We start from the raw sequence: 27,339 nt of genomic DNA, 5'->3' as shown, positions 1-27,339 counted from the left end.
GGCTTCCTAGTATAACTGGAGCAACCAATGATATGAGCCGCTACTCCCAGGTTCGGAACCCCGAGGGCCGATCTGCGATTATTGGGTACTTTTTGTGAGGTCTTGTCATGGGCGACCCCTCCAAGCCGGACGTGAGAAAGTTCCTCTATCCACGATACCTTCCAATGGCGACACGCCACCTCAACAAAACTTTAGGAAGTTTCTGAACACCTCCTAAAACTATTGCGTTGCATGTTTATCTTTGAGATTGATACGAAGGCTCAGTTGTTGGCGTGCGTGCCTCTTATTGCTTAGAGAGGGAGTTCGGTCCCGTCTTGCTTTTAGTCCCCGTTTGCTGCATTACCTTTTTCCTCTCCAATTGCGATAGAATGTTGCGAGTGTATGGCCAAACCTTGCAGGATTTTTTATACGCCAGCTTCTTGCAGGAGCGAAGGGCATCTTCAAGGCGAAACAAGAAAATCTGGTTTTTGTGAGAAAAGCGCAGCCCGGATACTATGTCGCCATAGTATTGGCCCTCTTACCCTACTCTCAACCCAACTCTTGCTGAAATTGTATGGAAGCTTGATGCGGCCTAGCTTCCTCCCCATATATCCGCTATGCCTGCACATGTGCAATTCTTCTTAATCGTCCACTTGTTTTTGAACATGGCTGCGTGTATATTATGTGTCCTGCATGCAGATATGGTAAGGGGATTTCCTACATTACTCTCCACAGATTAGGTTCATGAGGCTGGTATGAACAGGTGCATGCTTTAATCCACACTAGCAGGCAATTTGTCCGATCTTTTCACATTAAGAAATGTTCTGCTACGAGGTGCCCCACCTTGGTTCAGTTTTCTCGACATTGGATTAATTTGAGCTCGGTCAGTTTATTGCATTGATATCACCAATTCTTCTTTTGTCTGCTTCTAACTTCAACTGTACTTCTGCAAATACCTTCATACTGTTTATATTGACATGCTTCATTAACAGTGGTCCAGATACTACCGCCACCCGTGCTTTACCTCAAGATTGCATACTTTGCGGCAATGGTTAGTTCTGCAATGAATACTTGTTTTGAGTGTACAGACTGTATGCGTGCCTTTGAGCAACCAACAAGCTATTTATCCCTTGTTTGTGCGGCCCCTTTTGACAGATTGTTCTGGGCTTTATAGGGGTACCTTGTACACATCAAGCATAGTGGCTTTTATCGTTTCACTGCTGTTTTATAACGAGACCTAAACTATGGCTAAATTTATTACTTTGAATCTTATAACATTCATGCCCCTGTCAAGACGTAGGCCATCTCACAGATTGTGTTCTTATGTTGGAGAGGAAAGGACTATAAGTGCATACAACACTGCCTTGCAGAAATCTTTTGATCTTGGTAAAAGGGGTGGGACAACCAAGGGAGTTGGTGTTGGCTACACTTGTGGTTTGCTGTTTGGGGTATGGGCCTCGCTATTATGGAATGCAAGCACTCCGGTTATCTACAAGGCAACAACAGTGGCATATGTAAGACTTGGATGTGATTTGAGCTCCCAAATGTTGTATTATGTCAAAGCTTAGAACTGTTTCACTATTTATATCTAGTGCTGCTAATTTTCAGCTCACTTGAACACGCAGCACCCAACTTGACAGTGTCCAGTAAAGGAAAAGCTGCAGGCCACAATATGATTTAGATGCAAACATACCATCAGTGTTAACTTTTAGCTATCTGTGCCGGCCAAATGGATAATTGTGCACAATTTCAGCTTGAAGGTACTTGCTGAAAAATCTATGGCACTCGTGGTCTCAAGTGGATCTAGGAAAAGTACGGTTGTTTTGCTTATCGAGCGCTTTTATGACCTTGTTTCCGGCAAAGACCTCCAACTAATGCTAGCAAAAAGATTTCATGAAAAGTCTACTTTGGAGATGTGGTTATTTTCAAATTTCCACTTGAAATCAATAGCTTAAACCTACAAATATGCAGGAATTGTGATGAGTGACGGCCATGATTGAAGCTGAATTGGCTGATAAGGAGGATTGGCATGGTAAATCAGGAACCTGCCATGTTTGCTACCAGTATTAAGCCAGCAGCAAGGAAAATATACTCTTATATGGAAAGGACAATGCTGATATCAAGGATGTTCATGCAGCTGCAAAAAGCTATAAATGCACTCTTTTTGATCGAACAAATCCCAAATGGTCACGTTATTCAAGTAAGCAGAACTTTGTTCCAAATGGTCACGTTATTCAAGTAAGCAGAACCAGTAGGAGAGGATGACGCACATTGTTCTTTTCTGCTTCTACTTTTAATTTTCTTAAATGTGAATCTTTGGATGCCATGCTATACAGGTTGGTGAAAGGGGGGTGCAGTTGTCTGGAGATCAAAAGCAGCTCATTGGAATAGCAAAATAGCAAGGGTGGTACTCAGGGACCCTTCCATTCTTCTGCTTGATGGGGCCATGAGTGCCCTAAACACTGCCTCTGAGCATCTGATACAGGAAGGTCTGGATAACCTTATGCAAGGTTCTAAAGCTAGGTTCTTATGATCAGCTCATATTTGCGAGTGAGATTGGGGAGTACTTTGCACTCGAAAGATTGCAGTCCTAGTTTGGGAGAAGGATTTTTGACTATAAATTAGTCATAAGTTCTTCAAGTGCCTTACCTCAGTGAGCGTACACACTTTTTGTATAGAGGCTATTTTTAGGGAGAAACGATAAAGTTATTAAGACTATCTTGACAAATTCTTTTAATAATTGACCTTTGTAGGGACAAACACAAGCATATTTGTTTCCAAGTTCAAAACTTAAGAGTTCATGAACTCTTAGCATGCAATCTTTTGTTGGTGTGGGAGACTAGTGGGGGAGAACTGTCTTTATCTTACTTCTTCACACCAGTCGGGGAGCACTTGTCTATGTGAAGAGTGTGGAGAGAATGTTTGCGAGCTTTTACTGTGAACTTTGGTGTCATACCATCAAAGTTTTTTTTTAATGAGAAGGTCTACATGCATGATGGAGTCTTTTGTTTACATACACTACAAGTTTTAGACATTTTCTCGCTTTGAGAAAAAGATCTTTTTTCCACCCTAATGTGTTAAAAACCTAAGAAGTGTGAATTATTTTTCTCATTTCCTTTTTTTTCTCCCAATGGTTATTTTTTAAAACCATGCACCAATTTTTCTTGTCCTCAAACTGGGAATAAATCTCCTGCAAAATAAAGTACTGACATGAAAAATAATCAAGCTCATAATTATTGTTATCTTTTTACTATTCATATGAGAAAAAATTACTAACGTATAATAATTTGTTGGTCCTACGGAATATAAAAACCAAAACACAATATGAAAATAATTTGCACTCAAGACCTTGCACGTTCATGCATGGTGTGAATTTTTTCCAATCGAAGCTCTTAAAGATTGTACTGCAAAGTAGGTAAAAATTAGCACCTCAAAAAAATTTCATTGTACATTTTATAGTTCTAATGAAAATATTTTTCACTCATACATCTTATAATTATAAATATTTTCACTCTTAACCGAGAGAATTATCAATCTTGAGTGTAAATTATTTCCACTTTTGACATCGAAAAATTTTCATTCTTAAGTTGCAATTTTTTACAAGCTAATTAATACATTGGATAGGTAGAAAACTAGTGGAAAAAGTTTCTAATTGGAACCTTGCCCTGATTATCTATGCAAAAGATAGACATTAATTGTCACCGTCATTGAAAAAACTTGAATAAGGTAAATCTTTTTCACTTCACAATGACAAAAGGATCACTACAAGAGGTTGTGTGCTCTTGTGACGCTCTTAGCGACGGAAATACACTGGGTTTTTATAACCCCCGGCGTCGCTATAACCGTCGCTAAAAGCGTCGCTACGAGAGCGTCGCTATCTGCGTCGCTATAGACGTCGCTATGAGCGTCGCTATATAGCGACGCTCATAGCGACGCAGATAGCGACGCTCTCACAGAAGAGTATAGCGACGCATATAGCGACGCTACAGAGCCATAAAATATAGCGACGCTTATAGCGACGCCTGAGAGAATATTTTTTTGGTGGCAGGGCATTGAATGCCCTGCCACCCATCAACCATATTGTACTTGATTCACTTTTTTAAAAAAGTGCAAAGGTAAATAATAGACCCAAAATAGTCACCCACAAGACGCATTGTTTGCAAAATTGACAATTGTACACATCATAGACAAACTGAATTGATTGGCAAATGTAATAATGACAATTGTACAACATCATAGGCATAAAGAATTGATTGGCAAAAGGAATTGCGGTGACAAATGTAATAATATACATGGTTCAAAAAGACGTATAAAATCCGTCTCATGATACATAAGCTATGAGAAACCCTAAACTAATGCTATCTAGCTACGGCTAAACTGACGTCGTCTAATCAGACGTCTCATCGCGTCCAAGCGGCGTATCTGTCGGTTTCTGCAAAAAAAGACAATAAGACAGTTTTCAGTAAATATAAACATATAACGACATTTATAAAACAATACAAAAAATAAAAAAGAGTAAACCCTAATACTAACCATGCCGCCGCGAGAACTGAGAATGTCCATCAGGGCGTTTAAGCCCTTCCTGCCTGCGTACTCGCGCTCGTACGGTGTGGGATCACGTCCTGTCATCGACCACTGTCAAAACATACAAAGATTTCAATATTATGTTAGAACTAAAAAACTCATAAACCCTAAACTATCGAACATGCATAAAGAGCAATGTGAAAAGACTTACAAAATCGGCCTCAAATGATGCCCATCCACCGCTCCCCAAGTGGTGCGAGCTCCCTGCCTCTACTCGCGCTCTGGCTGCATCCTTTTGTTGCTTCCACTTGTCGGAATTCTCGCGCGCTGCTTTCTTCGCATTCTTCCAATCTTCTTTGGCCAGCCAATTTGGCCTATTCCACCCATTCTTGATTGCTTTTTGCACTTCGGAATGCTTGTGTTTGCAGTATTCGCGCATTCGAATCTTCATCAGGTCTTCATTGAAGCGCTGATCCCGTGTTGGAACGGGAAACTCATCATGAAGTATGCTGATGACTCTGTTTTTTAAATCACTTGGTACTTCACTCCATTTGTTTAGTATATAGTGTCTAAACAGCTGAGAGCAAAGACCACGCATGCGCGAGATCACCTTCTTGCCGTCATCATCCATGATGATGCCGCCGCTGATGTCGACGGAGTAAGGCAAGACCTCTGGCCGGTGACGCGTGAACCTGGGTGTCCCGGCAGGGGTCTCTAGCGGCGTGTCGATGGGGGTACGGACGTCAGGGGTCTCCATCGGCGTCTGGGCGCCGAAGCGAGGAGTGTCGAGTGGGGTGGCTCCTGGCGGAGTAGGTAGAGGTGTGTAGCTTCTAGGAACAGTCAGCCGTGCAAAACCTGGCGTAGACGGCGATGCTGTGGCTGGTGTGGGGGCGGGCAAAGAAGGGGAGGGTAAAGAGCCTCGTCGAACACGAGGCGGTGTGGAGGCATCGGTGGCGGAATCCCCACAACAACCGCCACCGCCACCACTAGAGCGCCGGTGTCTAGACGAGTGTGACGCTCGTCTCGTCGACGCCGAAGCTTCGGAGCGCGCCGAATGCTCCGAAAGAGAGGGAGATGCGGATGGTGTAGGAACGCGCGATGATGCGCCAGAGCGATGACGCTCCACGTACCACTGTCTCTGCTGCGGTGACAAAGAAGAAAGAAACTCCTCATCATCCATACCTGCATTAAACACACGAATATTTAAACTCCTTATTGAATGAATAGAGTAGACAATGACGCAAAGACCATTAAATACAATGACGTAATGACGCATATAAATACAATGACGCAATGAATCGAGTGATAGAAGAGGCAAGTCGAAAACTCAGAATTTTCAATCAAAAGATGTGAGCGCGAGTAGAAAAGAGCGTTACACACCATGGAAGCTACTTAGAGAGCTAGAGCTTTTACAGCACGGAGCAAAATTGTTCAAATACAATATTTGTGGCTTTAAGAGATCTCTCTCTCATCCTCGCATAACTCAGCATAACTTCCTATATCTATATATAGCTCTCCGTTTAAACACATATCCTCTGTTTCATTTTGTAGCTCCTCTGCATGCACCCCATATAGAGTAGTAGCATCTTGATGCTCGTCTGGCACCACCGCAGCGGCTTCTGATTGAGCATCTTCTCTGATCTCCTCCATTGATGTCGTTGTGATTGGCACATGGTAGCCTTCATACGTCCTTGCACTACGAGGGGCTACCTCTATGACGTACCACCAGTTTGATGTAGACTTTGTAGGATGAAATACTACCTGCCAGAGCCACATAACTTACATGAGAGCCACATAACTTGTAAAAGGGGGATGTTAACTATTTATATACTTACTTGTTCACAATGCTCGGGTAGTACGAAAGTGTCTCTTAGGTCAGTCCATTTCTTAGTAGAATCCACCTCAAGAAAACTAGACTCTCCTCTACGCACAGTAGCGTTTCGACCCTCCATGATTATCTTGAACCATTGCACGTCAAACAAGTCGACAAAAAATCCTCTGTAATCGATCCTCAAAATCTCTTGTAGCGTGCCGAAGTAAGTGAGTTCCGCCACCACGGGATCTGCATCAGAGGAACGTCGTCGACTAGACTGTTCAAATTTTGCCATGATTCCACAATCTTGAGTAAAACGCTTTTTGTCGATTCGTTCCACCCTAAAATGTCGACCTTTACACCATGCTGCTGTGTATGACTTATACTACAACGAACAAAGATTATGAGTGGCCGTTCAAACGTTTATAAATAAAGTCACTTGCTAGTCGTACATTGCAAACTTACCTTGGTCGCGCAACCCCGAGAGTACTCCCACTCTTCTTCAGTCACTTCGTCACCGCATTGTTGTGCGCTTTTCAATTGGTTGTGCAACCATCTTAAGCTCATGAAGGTTGGTAGGCTCTCCAGAACCGCTGGATAGTGCATCGGTGGTCGTCTTCCCCGTCTCCACTCGATTCGTGCCCTTTGTCGCTCTTGCTTTGCATCCTCATATTGTGAAATCCACTTTTGCATCACTGGATTGTGAAGCATGCAAAATCGGTTGATTTTAGCCTCTAGATCTTCCGTCATCTTCTTCTCAACACCGAGATTGCACATGACAATCCCAGATATGCGCTCATCATCTATGGTTCGCCATAGCGTGTCCCGGGATTTATCAAATCCGTCTAGCCACTCTCCAATGTACACTAGGGACTCTGATACCAACCAACCTTCTGCCATGCTACCCTCCGGATGTGCCTTTTGACGCACATATCCCTTAAGCGTTTTCATGAAACGCTCTAAGAAGAACATCCATCTGGAATGAACTGTGCCAGCTATTTCCACCTCATCAACTATGTGAATAAGAAGATGCACCTGAATGGTTAGTATTGTAGTAGGAAAATGTTTCTCAAACATGCACACAAGCTCCGCAGCATTTAGTTTGGCGAATGGTATGGAGTCTACGTCGATCTCCTTTTGTGAGATCCATTGCACCAGCTTTGCAAGTTTGTAGATTGTGTTACGGATGTCGAGAGACAAACATCCCTCAATGGCAACCGGTAAAATAAACTGTAAAGTATGTGCAGCAATGATATTAAAGTCCACATTTTATGCAATGATATTAAAGTCCACTATGAACGTACCTGACACATTTTATGCCAATCGTGTGACTTCAAACCGGTAAGCTTTCCTTCTTTAGTAAAACACGTTCGTAGCGAGTGCATTACGCCAGTGGGGGTCCGCAAAGATCGAATGGCCTCTTTTACTTTGCGTTCTTGGGCTCCTGTGAAAATCCATGGTGCTTTAGGAAGTTTTATCGATCCATCAGACGCTGTTTGCGGCCAATATTGCTCCATACGATCCACATTTCTAAGGTCAACTCTGGCTCCCAAAGTATCTTTCTTGCCGGTCAAATGGTCCCATAGTAGATTACCCACATTCTTGAATATGTGCATTGGATCGAGCAAGTGATTGATCACGAGTCGGGGCCAGTATGGTAACTCGTACCATAGAGATAGTCTCTTCATCCCTGGAGGCAATCCGTCATCGCACATCTCCTAACCATGCTTGTGCAGACATCCTTGGTGGCTCTCTTCCCAAAAAGCCGTCGCGTAACACATGATTCTCCGGAAGATACGCTTGATGACCTTCGTAGATTTGCTTCTTCAGTGAGGGTGCCCTACGTGCATTCAGTCTAGGTCCACATGTGACACATGCTCTGTATCCGCTTGTTTGAAGCCCTGCATGTATACACATGATAATAGATCAACTATGGGGAAAAACAAGATTTACAGTGTCTGAGAGAGGAGTGTCAATAGATCACCTAAGCATTCTGTTAGCCCGGGATAGTCATGCATGGTCCACATTAGAATACCTCTGATCAAAGCATTCCGTCGTCCTGTGTGTCGGCTCATATCCACCACCTCTATGCCAATCCACAATTGTTGTAGCTCTTCCAATAGTGGACGAAGATACACATCCATATTCCCCACTTTATATCGCCCTGGCACAATCAAGCTTAGCCATAGGTGCCCCTTCTTCGTAGTCAACCACGGGGGAATGTTGTAGTTGACGATGACAACGGGCCATACACTGTAAGATGTTGATCTTTGACCAAATGGATTTACGCCATCCATAGCCAGGCCTAAGCGCAAATTTCGAGCTTCCCTGGCAAAATCCGACCATGTTCCATCTATATGTTTCCAGGCTGCGCAATCTGCAGGAATTCGTAGCACACCATCCGAAGATTTATTCTCCTCATGCCATGATGCTAGGGCGGCCATGGACTTACATTCGAAGAAATGCTTGATGCGAGGAAGCAAAGGAAAATGTCGCAAAACCTTTTGTGGAATTTTTGTCCCGTGGAGATCTACTCGATATCTTTCGGAATCACATTTCGGACACTTCTCCATGTCTGTGTATTCCCCTCTGAAAAGAATGCAGTCATTAGGACAAGCGTGGATAGAATTGTAATCCATCCCCAAGTTTCGCAAAATCTTTCTTGCTTCATCTCGGGAATCTGGCATCACATTGTCAGCTGGTAGAATGTGCTCTTTCAGCAATCTACACAACATAAAAATATGATACAGTCGTGTAAAAATCTATCAGATCATTATACATTTAGAGTTCTATTAAAGTAAACTAATTGTAATAGATCACCTGAAAAGCGCTGTGACGCTAGTGTCACTCCATCCAAACTTTGCCTGCATGTTGAGAAGAACCAGGAGTGCTTTCAATCTAGACATACGTGCTCCATTATACAATGATGTATCGGCTTCACTTTTCATATCATCATAGATAAGCCTTTCTGAATCCATGATCGTCTCGATCATTTCATCAATCTCGGGCTCAAACATTGCCTCGTTGGGAATGTGCTCTGCATGATCATCCCCCGAGCTGTCAGAGGCTACATCTTGTGGCCTCACATATGCTGCTTGACCAAAGCGCCTGCGAATACGTCTATTGGGTTGCAAGATTGCTGCTTGTTGGCCAGCGTCAGAGTCCGACGAGTTATAATTGGCAACAACTCGATCTATAATAGATGGATCGAACTCGCCAAATTCGCGAACGTGCTGCAAAGAAACACGTCTTGTCCGTTGCACAGCATGCTTGCATTGATTACAAGGACATAAGACCCTCGTTGAGAGATAGGTGTTTCGGTTGGACGGTCCCACATCCTCGTCGCTACTCATAATGAGGATAAAAAACTTATAACCTGGACAACAAATTTAATATTCTATTGGCATTCTTCGTCTTATCTCTCTCTCTCTCTCTCTCTCTCTCTCTCTCTCTCTCTCTCTCTTTACCTCACATTCTCTAGTCATGTCCAATCCCCGCACACCTCGGTCTAGAGGTGCACGGAGATCAGAACCACCGGGTTATAATCTCGTCTTTATTGGTCAATACCTATATTTGTGGGTACAAGAAATCTAGACACCCACGTCTACATGATACTGCATGTAGTGGACAAAATCCCTTTGCCTCTTCTCTAGCTGTAGCACTTCACTTCATCTTAACATCTTTTCACAGTAGATCTTTTCACTGTTCGTCTAACTCTAAACCCTAAACCGTAAGTAATTCTTGCGTGGACTCGATCTAACGTAAATAAGCGTAAATCTAAATAAACGTAAATCTAACTAAAAATAAAGCTAAATCTAATTTAACGTAAGTCTAATGACTAGAGGTTGTCTAGATGGTCATTGTGTCGGGGATGTAGTGACTCTTGCCGCCCTGAAGATCCACCTTCTTCCCTATCTTCTGAAGACATTTCACCAGTACTTTTGGATCGACGGAGCCCACCATGAGTGAAGGCAGCAATACCCTATATTCCATTGAGGGCTTTCTTCACCCGCTTCATGCAGGCATCGCAGTCTATGGAGACCCGCATCTAATCTAATATAACGTAAATCTAAATCTAGCTTAAATAAACGTAAATCTAGTTAAAAATAAACCTAAATCTAATTTAATGTAAGTCTACATATAACCTAATCTTTAACGTCTTTTAAGATAGTTTCCTACGACGTTATAACTCTCTTCTTCCTGTGTGTGTGCGCGTGTGTGGATGTGTGTGCCAATAAAAAGAGATAAATGGTATAACCTTTCTATCACCCATGCCAAGTATGATAGATTGATTATGCCATTTCTCTCTTGAATAATAGGTCTTCAGTTCAACTCCTCGTCGGCTAGATCTTTAGGTCTTTTAATTTTAATTAGTTTCCTACGGCGCTCCCTTAGTTTCTTTTTCTTTCTCTCTCAATGTGTGTGCGTTTTTTTGGATCGTATGCATGTTTTCTTTCTCTTTTCCTCTCTCAATGTGTGCGTTTTTTGTTTATGCATGTTCTCTCTCTCTTTTCCTCTCTCAATGCGTGCGTTTTTTGTTTATGCATGCTCTCTTTCTCTTTTTCTCTCTCAATGTGTGTGTGCATTCTTTGTTTATGTATGTGTGTGCGTTTTTGCACTCTCTCTCGCTCTCTCTCTCTCTCTCTCTCTCTCTCTCTCTCTCTCAAAAACACTATGTGTGTGTGTGTATGTGTGTGTGTGAGAGAGAGAGCGAGGGAGAGAGAAAGAGGGGAAGGGAACATGAGAATGAGGAGAGGGAAGGAGCATACCTGGCTCTCCTTCCTCTCCTCGTGTGTGTGTGTGTGTGTGTGTGTAAAAGAAAAAGAGAGAGAGAGAGAGAGAGAGAGAGAGAGGGAGAGCGTTACCTGCTCTTTGCTTGAGGGCGCCGAAAAACTCAGATCTGAGATCTGAGTTTTTGGGCGCGCTCGGTTATTTTTTTTACCCCAGCTGGCGTCGCTATGAGCGTCGCTGTGTGAGCGTCGCTAATGTGAAGAGCCTCTTGTAGTGGATCTTATTCTCACATATAATCTTTTTGTAACGATATTATTCACACTTGAAAAGTTTACATGTTAGAAACATTCAACACCTCTAATGTAGTTTCATAGCTATAAATTTATCATATATTGAAAGGAATCTCTATCTTGTACGCATAACAGTAGCCAAATTATGGAGATAACCTCAAATCAAACATCTTTTATAGATAGTTCTATAATATGAAAAATGCTAATAGTATGTGGCCAATCAATTAACATACATCAAACATTCAAGACCGCAACAAGAGCAATAATGCTTTGAAATCATATCGATTATAACTTGTCCCACAAAATCTTTTATAGCTTTATAATTCGGATATGCGCTTGCGCATTACATGCCAAACTGGCCAAAATTTTTGTCAAAATAGAGACAACGTATATCCATAGTGAACTTGATTTAAACAAGTTCAACTTCATCCTGACCCATATCTTTAGCATTAGTGTCTTTGAGCTTAATTTTGTTTTGCCCAATGGCCTAAGACACTAAAACATCCAATGCCTCTGAATCCTGGCATTCTTTCTTGAAATCAAATGATTCCTTCGACGTAGTCCGTTGCAGCTCTTTTAAAAAGTCAGCTAGTCGCCTATACATGAGGTCTATGTTGTGCTCTCCCATCAGTTTCAAAGCTATCGCTTCTTTTGTTGTTGTCTTAAGTACGTGCCTTATTCTGCAAAAGGTATATCACACTCATGTAAGGACCTTCATAAAAAAATCTATTGAATTTGCAATGCAACTTGCTCATTTACAAGACCAAAGATGTTAGTAGCAATAGATGAGGCGATAATGTGACTTTGTTATGAGAAGGATTCAAATTCTTCTTTTTAGAGTTGCAAACCTGCAATAAATAAAAATTTTCACAACCCTCAAAATGCTTGATTAGATCAGTATACCAAGAAAAGGGCTTGTACCAGGGTAGAGGTGTTCTCTTTGTATCTAGCAGGAACATTGGAAACTCTTTTAGCTTTTCCATTTTCTCTTGCTTCATGCTGCAAAGACCATTCCATCTCAAAATCATTACAAAATAGAGATTTAAAGTCTCTACCAAAGAGTTGACAATGAGCAGACCCTTGAAATGACGGCGTCATTGTTAGATGATTTCTTGTTTGTGAGATACTTCAAAGCTTGCAAAAACAAGATTTTCTTGATCCCTTTCAAGGGAGACGTCCTTTAATGACATCAAATCACCAGTCTCTAATCTTTTTCTTTGAGGGTATATTTCCTTTATCTTTGTTTCCACACTATAAGCGAACATATAGGTATCATTCAAACACCATTCATAGATAATAAAAATTCCTTCACACTTTGAGTTTAAGACACTTACCACGAGCTCATTTAAGCACATGACCTTTGGCTTCTTTTTTGATATGTTAATGGGTGGTGTAGCATCATCATTCTAAAACAAAATTGATATTAACATGCAAGTCACAAGATTTAGCTCAATAAGAGGAAAAACCAAAGAAGTTTACCCCTCCAGATATCTCCATATCACCTTTGTCATCAAGGTCTACCAATGCATGGTTAAACACCTATATTAATTATCATCTATAAGCAAAAAAGTAGGTCTCAACCCATGACGTAATCAATAATACAAAGAAGTCCTTACAAAATTCTTGATGATTGAAATGCCATGGTCTTCACTTGGTTCCACCATATCAAACATCTTCCATGTGGACTACACACCAACCTCATTAAACATAGCCAATTTGAGGAATCGCATGTGATTGGTTTTGTGAAAAAGATCACAATCTACCTCTCTTACTTCTTCGTTTGGATGATCCAAGTCAATAGGTAAATTTGCAGTTAGAGGAGAGTCATTTCCAAAATTCTATAAACACAAATATACAAAGTAGATAAATATTTCAAACAATTTCTTGAATACTTTAAAATTTGCTACAAAATCTCAATGTACAAAACCTTACAACTCTACTAAGCAAACCTGATCAATAACGTTGTTATGCCAAGAATCATTCTTGCCACAAGAGGATGGTAATTGGATTTTTGTGAAAGATCCATTGATAGGTAGCACTGTAACCTAGGGGAGTGGATTTTTTTTTTTGTAGAGGGCACAAGATTGCTAAATTAAAATCAAAGTACAAACAAAATAAAGGCTACACATTGACCTCCTTAGTTTTTTGTGGATGTCCCAACTTATACTCAGGAGATATATTGCTGCTCGATTGCATGTATGTGGATGAGCCGTTTGGAGTGTTACTAGCCTTGATTTAAAAATGTGGTCATTAGGAACTTAGGTCTATGTAAGCAAAATTAAAATAAAACTGAGAAGAACCGAGTAACTCTATTGGTGCTTCATAGCACTCCTTCGCACCTTCGCCAGTGGTTGAGTGCACACTTGAGCGTTGTTGTGAAGAGAAGGAAGGGTTGTCTTCCTTGGAAGGCTGAAACTACCTTATTAATAGTCCCAAAAAAAATCACTTCATTGAAATTCAAATCCAAAGAAAAGATGAGACTTACAAGTAATTCCAAGGAGGATTTACTTTCAAGCATTTTTAAATACACAATAGGAACTTCTATGACTTGTCCCTAAACACAAGACATTTTTTGTCAGTTTAAAGCTCTCATTTTTTGAAACAATTGTACATTGGATATCACATTCAAAAGAGATACTTACAACATGCAAACATGACACCTGCATAACGCTTCCAGGGATATAACATCCATGTGCATCTTGGTTGATAGATTCTATTTCCACCTTCCACTTTGCATAGGTATTTCCATCGCAAGACTTTGAAAATATTGTACCAATGGCAATCTCCTTGGTATCTCCATCTAAGAAAGGAATAAAGACATACTTTTGTTGCACACCTTGAGGAAACAAGCCATATCTACAACTGATGTTCTCATGTGAGAGGATTTGAGATGAGCCCATGATGGAGACTAGCTCGTGAGATCCTGCAGGAACATAACACTCATCATCCATGGTTGCGACACTTTTAGGAGGGCTCACACTCCGTTGGTATCCCTTTTGATTATCCACAAGGCTTCTTGGTGCTTCCATACTATCTAAGCTATCTTGAGTTTGATTTTCTTTGTCCTCCAAATCAATGGTTAGAGAACAATACTCCCTGCTCTTTTCACTAGAGAATGACATAGATTTTAATCGCAAATAGCGTCTATGCTGATTTAGCTTTTGAAAGATCACTTTCTCTGACATGTACTCACCATCTTTGTCCCCAGTGCCTCCAAAAGATATCAATGTCTTCCTTTTGCGCCGTATAAAGTCTTCGGTCTGTTCTCTCATCTCCTTGTCTTTACTTAGGTCAACATTTATGAACTTTTCTATAGTGAATATACTTAGACCATTCTCATGTCATTTTTGGATATTCTCTAAATTTTTGTTATATCTGCTGTGTTCCCAACTATAATTCTTTCTAAGAAAGAACTTCTCTTGAGCATTCTTTGGGATCAAAATTGGTGGGGGAGGCTGAGAGAGAGGCACTTGTTGCTTGGTTGGTGGCTTGCTTTGGATAAGAGCTTGTTCATCTTGTAAATTTAATATTGAAGAGGACACCTTGTCATTATCATGGCCATGCTTCTCTCGCGATAAGGAAATCTTGGAGGTCGACAATTTCTCTTGTGCCCAACTATACAATGCAAATCGGTGTTTGGGTATGTGCACTCCCAAAGCTTCCCATGAAGGCACATACATGTATACAAGACTGCTTCCGTTAATGTTACTCTTGAGTATGGTGCGTGTGTATCGATCGGAACCTAAGTAGCCATTAACAAATTGAGTAACTTCCCTTGCATTCCAGTGAGTGATGCCTTCTAAGCACTCCTTCTCCATGTTTTGATGAAAGAGCACGAGATCTGTAAGAGAAAATTACCAATTAAGCACAATTGAAATAACTATGGCATCTCTCTCTCTCTCTCTCTCTCTCTCTCTCTCTCTCATTTTGTTACTCTGACTTTGTATCGAATCCACCACATTGTAACGCTCTGGTCTCATAGGTCACTTTGGCCTTTTGAAGACATTAATATAATATTTCATTTCATTTTCATCTCTCTCTCTCTCTCTCTCTCTCTCTCTCTCTCTCTCTCTCTCTCTCTCTCTCTATAGCAAAAGGTGAAGGCAAAGACCTTGATTCATAACACCGTAATCTATTTAGGGAAGAATTTGGGCCGCTATCTATTCTTTAAGGTAAACTCTACCCTTTTGTATATGAACCCGTTAGGTTCTTGATACGCACCCTTTAAATCTCTAGTATTGTTTCTCTCTTTCACTAGTTTGTAGTGGATTGGTCTCATAGGTCATTTTGGCCTTTGGAAGGTAATGGCGCATTAGGGTAGAAGTCCACTCATATGGCCTATTGAAGATGTTAATATATCACTTCAGTTCATTTCTCTCTCTCCCTCTCTCTAAGTTTGGATTAGGATACACATTCTCTCTCTCTCTCTCTCTCTCTCTCTCTCTCTCTCTCTCTCTCTCTCTCTCTCTCTCTCTCTCTCTCTCTTGCGCCTATTGAAGATGTTAATATATCCTCTCATTTCATTTCTCTCTCTCTCTCTCTCTCTCTCTCTCTCTCTCTCTCTCTCTCTCTCTCTCTCTCTCTCTCTCTAGTTTGAGTGGATTGGTCTCATAGGTTATTTCGGCCTTTCGAAGGTAATGGCGCATTAGGGTAGAAGTCTACTGCTATGCACAAACTGAAGATGTTAATATATCATTTCATTTCATTTCTCTCTCTCTCTCTCTCTCTCTCTCCGCTCTCTCTCTCTAAGTTTCGATTAGGATACACATTCTCTCTCTCTCTCTCTCTCTCTCTCTCTCTCTCTCTCTCCAAGTTCTATTTAGGGTACACGTTCTCTCTCTCTCTCTCTCTCTCTCTCTCTCTCTCTCTCTCTCTTTGTGTAGCCAGCTAACGTCAAGACTTTGATAAAAAATGAATATGCTTGTGTAATACACTACCCGTGATCGATGGCCACTATGTTGCAAGAGCTGGATGATGTAGCAGTTGTGCTCACGAGCAAGAGTTTGGAGCTGCAGTTTGCCAGGGCCAGCTGATCGCAAGATGTTTGTGGGAGAGCCCGCTGGAAATATTGAACGCACGGTCCGTGTGATCATTACGTGAATACTCACGAGGGGAGTGGGGGGACCCGCCACAATGTCGACGCTGCAACGCGATTGCTTTCTTTAGCAATAGCGCCCGATGCTACTGTTCGTGTTATTGAAGAGTTTTTAAAAGCTTAATATTATAGGCTAAGGGTTGGGCGAGCTGTAGCGTGGATTTTTTTAAAGTAGCGATATTTCGCCTGCGAGTCCAAAGACCGTCTTTCACGTCAAACTCCGGTGCTCTCTCCTGCGCATAGAGGCAAGTTTGTCGACCCAACAAAACCTGGTAGGCGAACACACACACACACACACACACACACACACACACACACACACACACACACACACACACACACACACACACACACACACACACACACACACACACACACACACACACACACACACACACACACACACACACACAGAGAGAAGAAGAAGAAGAAGAAGAAGAAGAAGGAGAAGAAGAAGAAGTTAACGTCTTAGGAAACTATCCCAAGAGACCTTAAAGATCTACTCGACGCCCAGGTTGAACTCTGGTGAGATGAAATGATATATTAGCGTCTTCAAGTTGCCAAAATGACCCATGAGACCAAATAGACACAAACTTGTGATATACGATGTCTGGGTACAAAAAGAGAAGCTAAAAATTGAATTTGGGAGTGCTACAATGAGAGATAGAAAGAGAGATGAAATGATATATAGCATCTTCAAGTGGCCAAAATGACCTATGAGACCAAATGGACACAAACTTGTGAATCTAATACGATGTCTCGATACAAAAAGAGATGCTAAAAATGAATTTGGGAGTGCTACTAGCTATTATTTTGTGGGATCTGTGTGATCACTCATACAATGGGAGATAGAAAGAGAGAGAGAGAGAGAGAGAGAGAGAGAGAGAGAGAGAGAGAGAGAGAGAGAGAGAGAGAGAGAGAGAGAGAGAGAGAGAGAGAGAGAGAGAGAGAGAGAGAGAGAGAGAGAGAGAGAGAGAGATGAAATGATATATTAGCATCTTCAAGTGGCCAAAATGACCTATCAGACCAAACCGACTCAAACTTGTGAATCTAATACCATATCCGGGTACAAAAAGAGACGCTAAAAATGAATTTGGGAGAGCTGTAAGTACTTTATGTTTAATTCTTGTTGTTGAATATCTTGACTGAATACATTCAAAGTTCCTAAAGGGTCATGGAAGAGAGCTCGCAAGGTGTCAAAACTGATCTAGTCAAGGTTGTGAGAGCTGCGACCCAAGAGGGGTTGCAATCTTCCCAGCTAGGTGTCAAGGCGATGGGCAGATATGTTGAGCTCAACACAAAGTTCTTGGAGAATTGGATGGCCAAGCACGAGGTAATTCAACATGAGGAACCACTTCCTTGGGTTCCCTTGTGCCGACTTCATGGTCACGAAGCTGTCCGTCTCACAAGGGGAAACAATATTGATGACTTGGCACATAAGTTTAGGCATCATGGTTACATGCCAACTCTCGCAGATTTTATTGTCTCGAAAAGAATGGCCAATGGCGACATAATTCAAGTAAATGAGCAGGAAGAAAAACAATGGGATGAGTCCTTTTGGGGGGAGGTGAATCGGCAGTTTGATCAAGAGTTGTTTGCATCTCAATCATGGGCACATCTTGTTGGTCGAAAGCTGGTGGTATGGGATGGAAACCATCGTTTGAAGGCTTGGACAAGAGAAGTCGATTCAGGTGAGAAATTATTTTTTACCTCAATATGTATGTGTCCTATTTACTATAATTTATTAATGTGGTGAATGGATCTTGTGAAGCTTGCCATGATGATGCCTCAAAGTATGTACGTGTTAAGTGTACAATCACTGCCTTCTCGGAAGATGAAGAATGCTCTATGCTGTTTGCGTTGGATTCTCTTAATAGGTGAGAAATGTACCTTGGGATGTATTTTGAGTTAAAGAGGTAAATAATATCGTAAAACCATAATATGTATGGAATTTTTTTGCTAGTTTGATACAAACACATATCAAGAGGACGCTTGCAAGCGATATCCACTTGATAAGAAGGCTTGCTCTTGGAAATGAAAATAGCTGGAAGAAATATTTTGATGAAGAGGCACTACAGGAGATAGAGGCAGAATTTTCTGAAGACAAGAGGGGGCATCCTTGGATTTGGTGGACTATACCACTTGGCCTCCTCATGCAGCTTATCTACTCTGTATGGCCATTCATAACCTTCTTTGTTTGTTTCTGTTAGTTCATGTTATGCTCAACCTTACATGCTCAACTTTGATGTAGAGTGAATTCAAATTGGAGCTCTCAAACAGGTTAGAACAGGTGGTTGTCCCCAAAGATGACCCAGCGACGTATAAAGCATTGTACAAGAAAACCATCCGCGAGGTGGAACAACATTTCAAAGGGAAGAAAGGATTCAGGCTTGTGGCAGTGGCAAACCCAGCCCTTGGGGAGGAGTGGGTTAATAAGATTTACGATCTAGATTGGGAGAGCGATCACAAAGTAACTTTGGACAAACTGCTTACAGTGACCCGAACACCGCTTCCTCCACAAAGGTAGTCTCAACTATTTTTGTTTAATATGTTCCTTTGGCATGCATATCACTGATTTGTATGACTTTTCAAGTGCAGAAAAGTTTTTTTTTAGATCGCATTCTAAACAAGGATATTGGAAGAGCAGGGGGCTTCGAAGGGGGCTACAAAGACTGGCGCTCTTATATTGCATGCTACTCTTACTGGGAGTGCGTAGTGGAGAGAGCAATTGATTTAATAAGAGAGGTTGACGAGGTATCATACATCTCGTGGAGTTCAATAATAAGAGATTTTTTTGATCAGTGTCAAAAGGTTCATCTTTGCTATTCATTTAAGCATCTCCCAAAGCTTACATCGGGGATCCAAAGAGAGAACATGCCCTTCCTAGAGCAAACCGCAAGACGGTTTGCCTATATGTAATCTCTTTGTTTTATTTTTAGATCTAGATAATGTATGTATCAATGGCTTTTTTCCAACTTTTATTGATGATCCAAGTCTCTCTATAGGTGGTTCGCGGAATTATTGAGAAACAGTCAAATCCAAGGAATTCCGCCAAGCGTTGAAGAGTGGAAGGTTGTCTCATCTTTGGGATATAAATCATTGTACCCATTTGCATGGCTCGATGCAAATAGGACTCTTCCTAAGGATCTCTATGACGTGCCATGGTTCTTAGAGTATTTGGAAGGTGAATATCCAGCCGAGGAGACATAAATATATACACGTAGTTCAATGCATTGCAATAAAATATATTAGATGAGGGTTAGTAGTCACTACTTATGTTTTGTTTGCATGGTTTGGAAACAGGTCTTATGTGCAAGCCAATAATAGTTGCAATGAGCACTTCAAAGAAAGATACAACAACAAATGCAAAGGAAAGTGGTAGTTGTAGTGGCCGGCAAGGATATAAGGAGCCCTCACGGCACTCCAAAGAAAGACACAGTGACAAACACAAGGGAAAGGAGAAGTGGAAAGGACACAAGGAGCCCTCACGACAAGATTGACAAGAGTGGAAAGGATACAATAAAGTCTCCTGGCAAGCTAGGTACCAGAGGTGGTAAGGGTACTCTTAAAGAGGTAGTGCAAAGTCTAGATCGCAAGGGTAAGGGTCCCAATGAGAAGAAAAGAGGTAATAACTTGGAAGGAAAGCATAGAAAAACAAAGAAAACACCACCACAAAAAAAGTTGAAGGGCAACACTACACGAACACAAAGGGAAAATGAAGATGAGGATGCACCGGAGGCTTTTGTGCCATTTCATCTCCCTGTACATGCTGATATATTGCATATTGCAATTGATACATTTAATGGCCCGAAAGACTCAGATGCAGTAATGATATGACGGTTTATAGAGAAAATTCAAGCCCAAGGTGGATTCTATGAGGATGCACTTGTCCCTCTTGTATGGGCAGATCTTCCATCTGTCTTGTACCCATTTGAAGAGGAGGATGAATTGCCAGCTTGGAATGAATGGGATTCAGAAAAGCTAAAGGTGCCAGTTACCATTGCAGCAGAGTTCTTGAGCCATGATGGTTTCTTTGTTACTACTAGTGGTATTGAGCATCAATTTGAGATTGTGTCACGTGTGATGGGGCAATCCAAACTTTAGTATGTACATAGTATGTTCTTGCAAACTACAACCCCATGCAAAAGGATCGTTCGTGGGGAAGTAGAAGAGGTAAGTCAAAACCACTTGAGGATTATGGTTGTAGAGTTTTTTTAGTCTAAACTCTAATAATTTACTCTCTTAATGCTACCTTGAAGGTTTCCACTTTAGTGATTACATTCTTTGCCCATCCAGATTGTATACGTGAATTAAATTGGGAGCAAGCATTACTAAAAGTCATGAAGAGATCTTTCGACAAAAAGTCTGATACGTTTGTGGAGCTACCAACAGGGAAGCTAAACCTGACACTAGATGAAGAAGGCAATGCCTTGCGAGGTGCAACTGAGAGACACACAAACTTTTGTGGTTTCCTAGTTTCGCTTTGCACTCAAGAAGGGAAAATCATAATAGATTTTTTTGCTGGGGTCGGAAATATGGCCAAAGTGTGTGAGGTCTTAGACCGGTATTGTGTGAGTATTGAGATTGATGAGAGGTGCCATGAACATTTCCTCTCTAAGATAGGCGATCTGTTAGAGGTTTAGATGGCATGAGACATCAACTTCATTGACTTTATAAGACAAATATGATTGTTTTTTGCTCATTCATTTTGTATGTGAGTATGTATCTTTGAATTGTGATTGATGGACACAACCTTTTTCTATTGAATTTCAATTTGTATATTTGAAGAGTGGTTGAATACATTTTGTTTCCATTTTTTTTAATCAGCGTACCAAGAAAAGTGAAAAAATTGTGTATGTTTATGTGATGTAGGACTAATGGAGCCATGTCTTGAGGATATCGATCAAGTATTGGCATGTTCATCCTCAGAGAGAGGTTCCCTTTTGTGGGGTGAGCTTGAGAGCTGGGTGTTGAGCCTACAATCCAATCTGGATAGTTTTCATTCACCTTTCCTTGCACAAGATGTAATATTGAGAATGATATTCCCCCCAAATATAAAGGGAAAGGGAAAACGGTCTATGAAAAAAGGCAGAATAGGTCACTCTTAGAAATTGTTATGGGTAAAGACTTTCCAGGAGTAGACATCACCTTACCACAAACTATTACGCAGGTGTTTGCTTGATATAAAGAGAAGGGACTTTTAAAAACTGCACAGTGGCGACTTTGTATAGGCAAGGATGAAAAAAAACACAAGCCCACTCTTTCCCCCCCAGATGCAGAGGATATATACGTGGGGAATGTTTTACCATGTACATGTTCTCCGTCCTCTTCAAGGAATAAGCACAAGAGAAATTGTGAGACATGTTGTGCACGTTGTGATGTCTGCGGCAAGCAGAGAAAAAACATGGTGTGATTTGAGTACATCTCGTTTATCGAGCAATTGCGTCTTCTATGTCAATGCGAGGAGTTTTGTCATGATTTTCTTACAATGTGGCGGGCAAGAAGTAGTTGGCAAGCGGACAGTTAAACCTTTACCAATGTTATCAACGATTACTGGGATGGGGAAAAAATAAGAATGTGCAAAGACTTTTGGAACCCACAGAAAGAGTGGGAGATTCCAGTTAAGTGCCCCAATAGTTTTTGTGCCATGTATTATTGGACTTTTCCAACCGCCTTGCGTAGTCCGGAGCTAAACAACAATTGGAATGAGATTACCAAGGAATATGAGTTCTTATGCTCACATTGTGCAACAAATATCAAAGTGCCAAGAAGAATGGTCAAGGTGAGACAATATTGCAATCAATTTGAATAGGCTTCATCTTAGCAATGTTTATCATGCCCATAACTTTCATGTTTTTTTAGGGGGATCCTCAAAATTTTGCACGAATGTGCCATTGGGATGGCTTTCAAACGGCTTCAACCAAGCCGAAAGATAGTGGGGTTGTTGAAGTGGTGGTCCTCAACGGTGGCAAAAACTCAATTATTGGACCTTTGCCAGTGCTATTTTTGCCACTTAGCTTATTGAAGTTAAAAAAGAAACATGGCGATATTCTTCCATACCTTTTAGAGCCTTTAATATGTGAACTTGAGTCGGCTTTTGTTGACGGGTTCTCCCTCAAATTTAACTATCCACCAACGGCCATATTTGACAACTCTTTGGACATAGCATATCATTCTTGCATTCTAAGGGCAATTCTCATGTCATGGACAGGCGATCACCCAGCCCAATGTAAACTAGGATGTTTGAAGGATGGGGGTAAGAACGGGTGTAGACGGGATAAGCCTCCCATGAAGCAAATCACTCAAGGGGTATGCATTCCAAAGTATGTATACACAAAGAATAAGTATATTGCTCGCTACCCACCAGAAAAGAGGACTGCAACAGAGATGTTTGAAGCTATAAGACTTTCAAGGCAAAAACAAACAAAGGAGGAGTATAACACTACTCTATCCAATGCGAGTCTAGTAGGAGAATCACCACTCTGGAGATTGTACCATCTCTATGGCTTTGATATTAGTTTGGATCTTGTGTATGATGTGATGCACATTCTTGCTGAACATTTTCAAGAAGTATACTAAACAGCGATTTTTAAAGGCTAGCAATGGCATGAAAACATCCATCACTCATACAATATATGAAGTTACTGCTGCAATTCCCCGAACACTTCGCAGAAGTGGACGATGGCTGTTGCATGCTACTAGACACGATGGAAATTTTATTGCAGAAGAGCATCAAAAGTTTATTCAATGGTGTTTACCACACATTTTAAATAATTTTTGAGACATTGAGAGATGTGGGAATGATTTTGGTTGACGTAGCTCATATCTTCTACAACTACACATGTACTCATGGTTGGGCTTTGGATACCATCAATGCTACCCGAAAACTACTTTCAACATGGAGAATTATTATGGATGAAGAGGGAGGAGAGACTGTTTCTCCTCTAGAGCACGTGGCAGGTGTGTATGTTTTTATCAACCACAAATATAATAAGCACTCCTTATATAACATGGAGACCTAAAAAAACATCAATCTTTGTATATAGGTTCTGAAGAGTTTTTTAATGATATAATACGCCACAGTAGCCACGATGGACTTTGGTGCTACCAGTTTGAGAGAAACGTGTTGGGGATTGTAGATATTTCCAACCAATAACAGGTTCAATGAGTTAACGTACACTCATTATCACACTCGAGCGCTTTTATCACGAACCTTGCAACAATTGGAGATTGAGAAGGATGGATAGTCACCTTCAGAGAGGATACTCTCATGCATACATGAGACTCTTTTATTGCCGCCAGGTTTTTCAAAGGCTAGCATGTAACTAGGAACTTGTGAAAGATGGCATCTGTTGTGCTTAGCAATTGCATCCTCTGAAGGTCAAGCAACACAGTTGTACAAGAATGCTCAAAGGCTTGGCCCATGTCATTGCTTGGCATGATTCAGAGAAAGCGAATCGCTCTACATGGTTTGAAACCAACAAAAAGGGCTCTTGAAGGTTGGGAGATCATTTCTTTGAAGAGTTATTGGGGCCAACAATATATTCATCTAGAGGGATTTTCCTACTCAAAAGTATACATATGCGGCGAGTGATATGAAGCAAAAGACAATGTGGTGATCACTTTAGGCAAAAATACTAATTTAGGACATCAAAATAAAGCAAGGGGTGTATGCAAGATCATGGGTTTCTTGTCACATGAGCATAACAGAGGCATTGGTTGTTCTTGATTGGGGAGTTTATAAATGGAGGCAATGGAATAGATGCTCTTCAACTTGATAAGGTCACTGGGATGAGAGTGATCAGTGATGTGGATTTTTCTCGCAAAAAGAAGTGTCTTTTACCAACATATGCCATACTACACAAGTGCTTCTTTCTACCCTTGCGCAATACCCAGAACAAGGTGATATATGAAATGAGCGACACCATTTTTCGAACTTGGTTGCTACAACCTGGCAAGGTTGGATGTGCACGGCCATGGGTGGAAATAGGAGATGTAGTATTGGTTGTAAGCAGCTCCTCCATGTCTACTCCATCTTTCAAGGTTGTTGTCGTGTTCAATATAAATACAAAACAAAAAGCAGTCGAGGTAGGGTTTTTGAGGAGAGATCCAACCACGTATTATTGGAATGTTCAAGGAGAAAACAAGTGGCAGGATTTGGAAACATGTTTGGAGGTGCTTCATGGATGGTCTCCAATTCAAAATGCTAATGATGCAAATGTCATGCCTACTTGTTTTAAGAGAGGAATAATAAATTCTTGATAGGGTCACTCATTGGAGTGCTCACTTTTTCAACCTTTAAAGATTTCGTCACTTTAGAAACCTCAGTTCATCGGGTGATTTTGTAGATAGCAAGTGGATACTCATTTTGGTGAAAGCGGCCCACGTTTTTCCTGACTTGTATTTCTTGTGTTATGGTTATAATGGGGAGCCATTTCTTGAAGCATAAAATTGAGTATCCATACTTATCGCCTTGGTGTCACATGAGCCTTTTGATTGTAATATAGCACCAAAATTCCATTTGTAGTATACCATTCCCTCTTCCCTCCCCCCCCCCCCCCCCCCCCCCCCCCCCCCCCCCCCCCCCTCTCTCTCTCTCTCTCTCTCTCTCTCTCTCTCTCTCTCTCTCGTAATTGGAGAGACAAACAGAGGGAGAGATTTGTGCTCACCTAAAATTAGAAAAGATTTGAAGCTATGAAAAGTGGACAAAAGAAGAGATGTATATGTCATTATTTCTTGTGGTAATTATTTAGAATTAAAAAACACAAGCCATGAAAAATAGATCGTGCAAGACTTGAATTTGGTGTTTAATTTAAGCCCTAAACATTATTATTTCTCTACATTGCCCACACTTATGAAGGACAACCACCCCAACAATGTCGCACCCTATGGTGGCCACAGGAGGTCGTGTTAAAGCTCTCTACCACATCATCAAGCAATGTGAAGACGACTTAAATCATGTCGAAATACGCTCTATTCACAGGTTGAGGTAGAAGCCCTTTTGACATGGTGTCGAGAGATCTGTGTATGTGTCAAGCCCTTCCCAAAGCTACAAGATGGTGGTGGAGCATAGCATGAGAAGCACATATGCACGGCCATTGGTATAAAGAGAGACGTCATTCCACGGAGAAACCACAGTGGAAGCACCAACAGCCACCTTAAACATCCACCTTGGAAGGAGAAAAAAATCATGCTCTTGACCTTCAGTATGGGTGCTGGTATGTTTGTAGGTTGTAGTTACACACGATCCTCAGTAAAAAAAAATAGATGGTGAGAAAAATAGCTATTGTGAAAGATAGTTGCTTATAATTTTTTAAGTTGGACTCACATAAGAGTGACAAATTTTTGCATATGAAAATATTTGATGAAAATATATGAAGGTTATGAATGTGTGAAAAAAATTCACACTGTTTATATTTGTATTAAAAAATTATCCTTGAAATGCTACTGGAAGGTAAGAAAATATACTCATTGCAAAGAAAACACATGGACTTGCTTAATGTGTAAATATTTACACATAAGAAAGTTACAAACTTTACATTTAAATTGTTTTTTCATTGCTATAAAAAGCATATGTAATTTTTTCAGTGTAAAAAAAGAGATGTAGAAAATTTTCATGTGTAAAAACTACAATATTTACATTCAAATGGCAGTTTTTTGAGTCTAAAAAATGTTATTCACACTCTAGAGTGAGAAAAGTGATATTCACACTCAATTTTCATAGGTGTAAAAATGTTTAAAACTTGTAGTGATATGATGCACAGCTCCTGTACATAAAACTTTAATCAGAACACAATCAAATTGTCTCCCAATTTGTATGGGCATGGAAGATACTATTGGTCCTTGTGTTATTATTACAAGAAAGAGGTATGAAGCGAGATGAAGAGGATTCTCTTCGATATATTATGTTGGATTTGGCTTCTTATTAGAGGGTTTACATTTGATAAAAAAACAGGTCTCTCAAAGGCTTTTACCACACAACATATGAGAAAGAGTCTGAAAGGCAGCTCGGGAGGCCAATAAAAAGTTATTTTATTATGTATCTGTTTGTGCATGTGTGATTAATAGCCACAATTGTGCGAGCAAACGTGTGAATCAATGTAGTCGATTTTGCATGTAGTCCTCATTTGAGATGGTTTGTTATGTTGCCTTTGGGAATTGGTTTAAAGCTCAGAGTAGAATAGCTGCATAACAATTCAACTTCTGGTACAATCCCTTACTTCTGATAACTAGTCGTGCTTGTGATGAATTGCAGCCCTTCTCCTGTTGGAATACTAATTCCACGTCATCATAGGAGATGTCAAACGTCTCATCTCTCAACCATAAAATGTAACCCATCCCAATGAACGAACACGGCATTCTATCCACGCCTTCTCGTGTCTACGCGTTTTCTTTCTCTCTCTCTCTCTCTCTCTTACACACACACACACTGCCTGCGTCACCTTCTATGCACGATGTAGAACACACACATGAATGATCTCTTTGAGGGGGGCTGCTCCCTCCTCAATTCTACATGGTATCAGAGCGTGCCGGGTCTGTAAACGCCCTGGTGCGTCTCCTTCAGGGTCCTGGCTTCCTTCACGCATGAACCCGCTTGCAATATCAGCCCTCGCTGCTGATGAAGGCCCTCTTGGAGAAAAACCAATCAGCCTGCCTCGTCCTAATTCCCTCATGGCGAAGACCCTCTCAGCACGCTCAATTGCTCGGTCCTCTTCATGCCAAGATGCCGCCGCTGATGGTGATAGTGATGCAACCATCATTGCTACCTTTCTTGCCAGCATTGCTGCTGAATCTCTTATCAAAGCCAATGCTGCAAATGTCTCGAATGCTATCGCCACATGTGTTGTTGATGCTGCTTCTGAAATAACCGTCGACCCTGATGCAGATTATAATTCAGCCACTGTGGC

General features: G+C 41.0%; 1 protein-coding gene and 2 pseudogenes across 7 annotated transcripts; all 3 read left to right on the top strand.

Moving 5' to 3' along the window:
- The first annotated feature begins 249 nt into the window (after nucleotides 1-249).
- On the top strand, nucleotides 250-2,697 carry LOC147433443 (ABC transporter B family member 15-like). Of its 7 annotated transcripts, none has more exons than XM_086490117.1 (5): nucleotides 250-862; nucleotides 972-1,030; nucleotides 1,350-1,493; nucleotides 1,605-2,217; nucleotides 2,316-2,697. In XM_086490117.1, exons 4-5 carry the CDS (start codon nucleotides 2,009-2,011, stop codon nucleotides 2,368-2,370), a joined length of 264 nt encoding a protein of 87 aa, XP_086346243.1. In that variant the 5' UTR covers nucleotides 250-862; nucleotides 972-1,030; nucleotides 1,350-1,493; nucleotides 1,605-2,008; the 3' UTR covers nucleotides 2,371-2,697. The 7 variants fall into 7 exon arrangements, 6 of the variants coding, with proteins under 6 accessions (XP_086346243.1, XP_086346244.1, XP_086346246.1 ...); XM_086490118.1 differs by having other exon boundaries at nucleotides 250-1,030; nucleotides 1,605-1,739; nucleotides 1,951-2,217; XM_086490120.1 differs by lacking the exon at nucleotides 1,350-1,493 and having other exon boundaries at nucleotides 251-862; nucleotides 1,951-2,217.
- Nucleotides 2,698-19,795: 17,098 nt separating this feature from the next.
- LOC147433442 (uncharacterized) lies at nucleotides 19,796-21,075 on the top strand (annotated as a pseudogene).
- A 2,795-nt stretch (nucleotides 21,076-23,870) lies between these two features.
- On the top strand, nucleotides 23,871-24,694 carry LOC147433441 (uncharacterized; annotated as a pseudogene).
- The last annotated feature ends 2,645 nt before the right edge of the window (nucleotides 24,695-27,339 follow it).

Source organism: Adiantum capillus-veneris, chromosome 19, assembly GCF_014529385.1.
Source record: "Adiantum capillus-veneris isolate H3 chromosome 19, ASM1452938v2, whole genome shotgun sequence".
Taxonomy (NCBI): domain Eukaryota; kingdom Viridiplantae; phylum Streptophyta; class Polypodiopsida; order Polypodiales; family Pteridaceae; genus Adiantum; species Adiantum capillus-veneris.
Note: the sequence above shows the minus strand (reverse complement) of the source record. Positions and strands in the feature narration are given on the sequence as shown.

Bases quoted from the DNA above. Each gene is read 5' to 3' on its own strand.
- LOC147433443 (XM_086490117.1), top strand. From the start codon at position 2,009: ATGGTAAATCAGGAACCTGCCATGTTTGCTACCAGTATTAAGCCAGCA. The intron at 2,218-2,315 runs GTAAGCAGAACC...CATGCTATACAG, and splicing joins CAAATGGTCACGTTATTCAA to GTTGGTGAAAGGGGGGTGCA.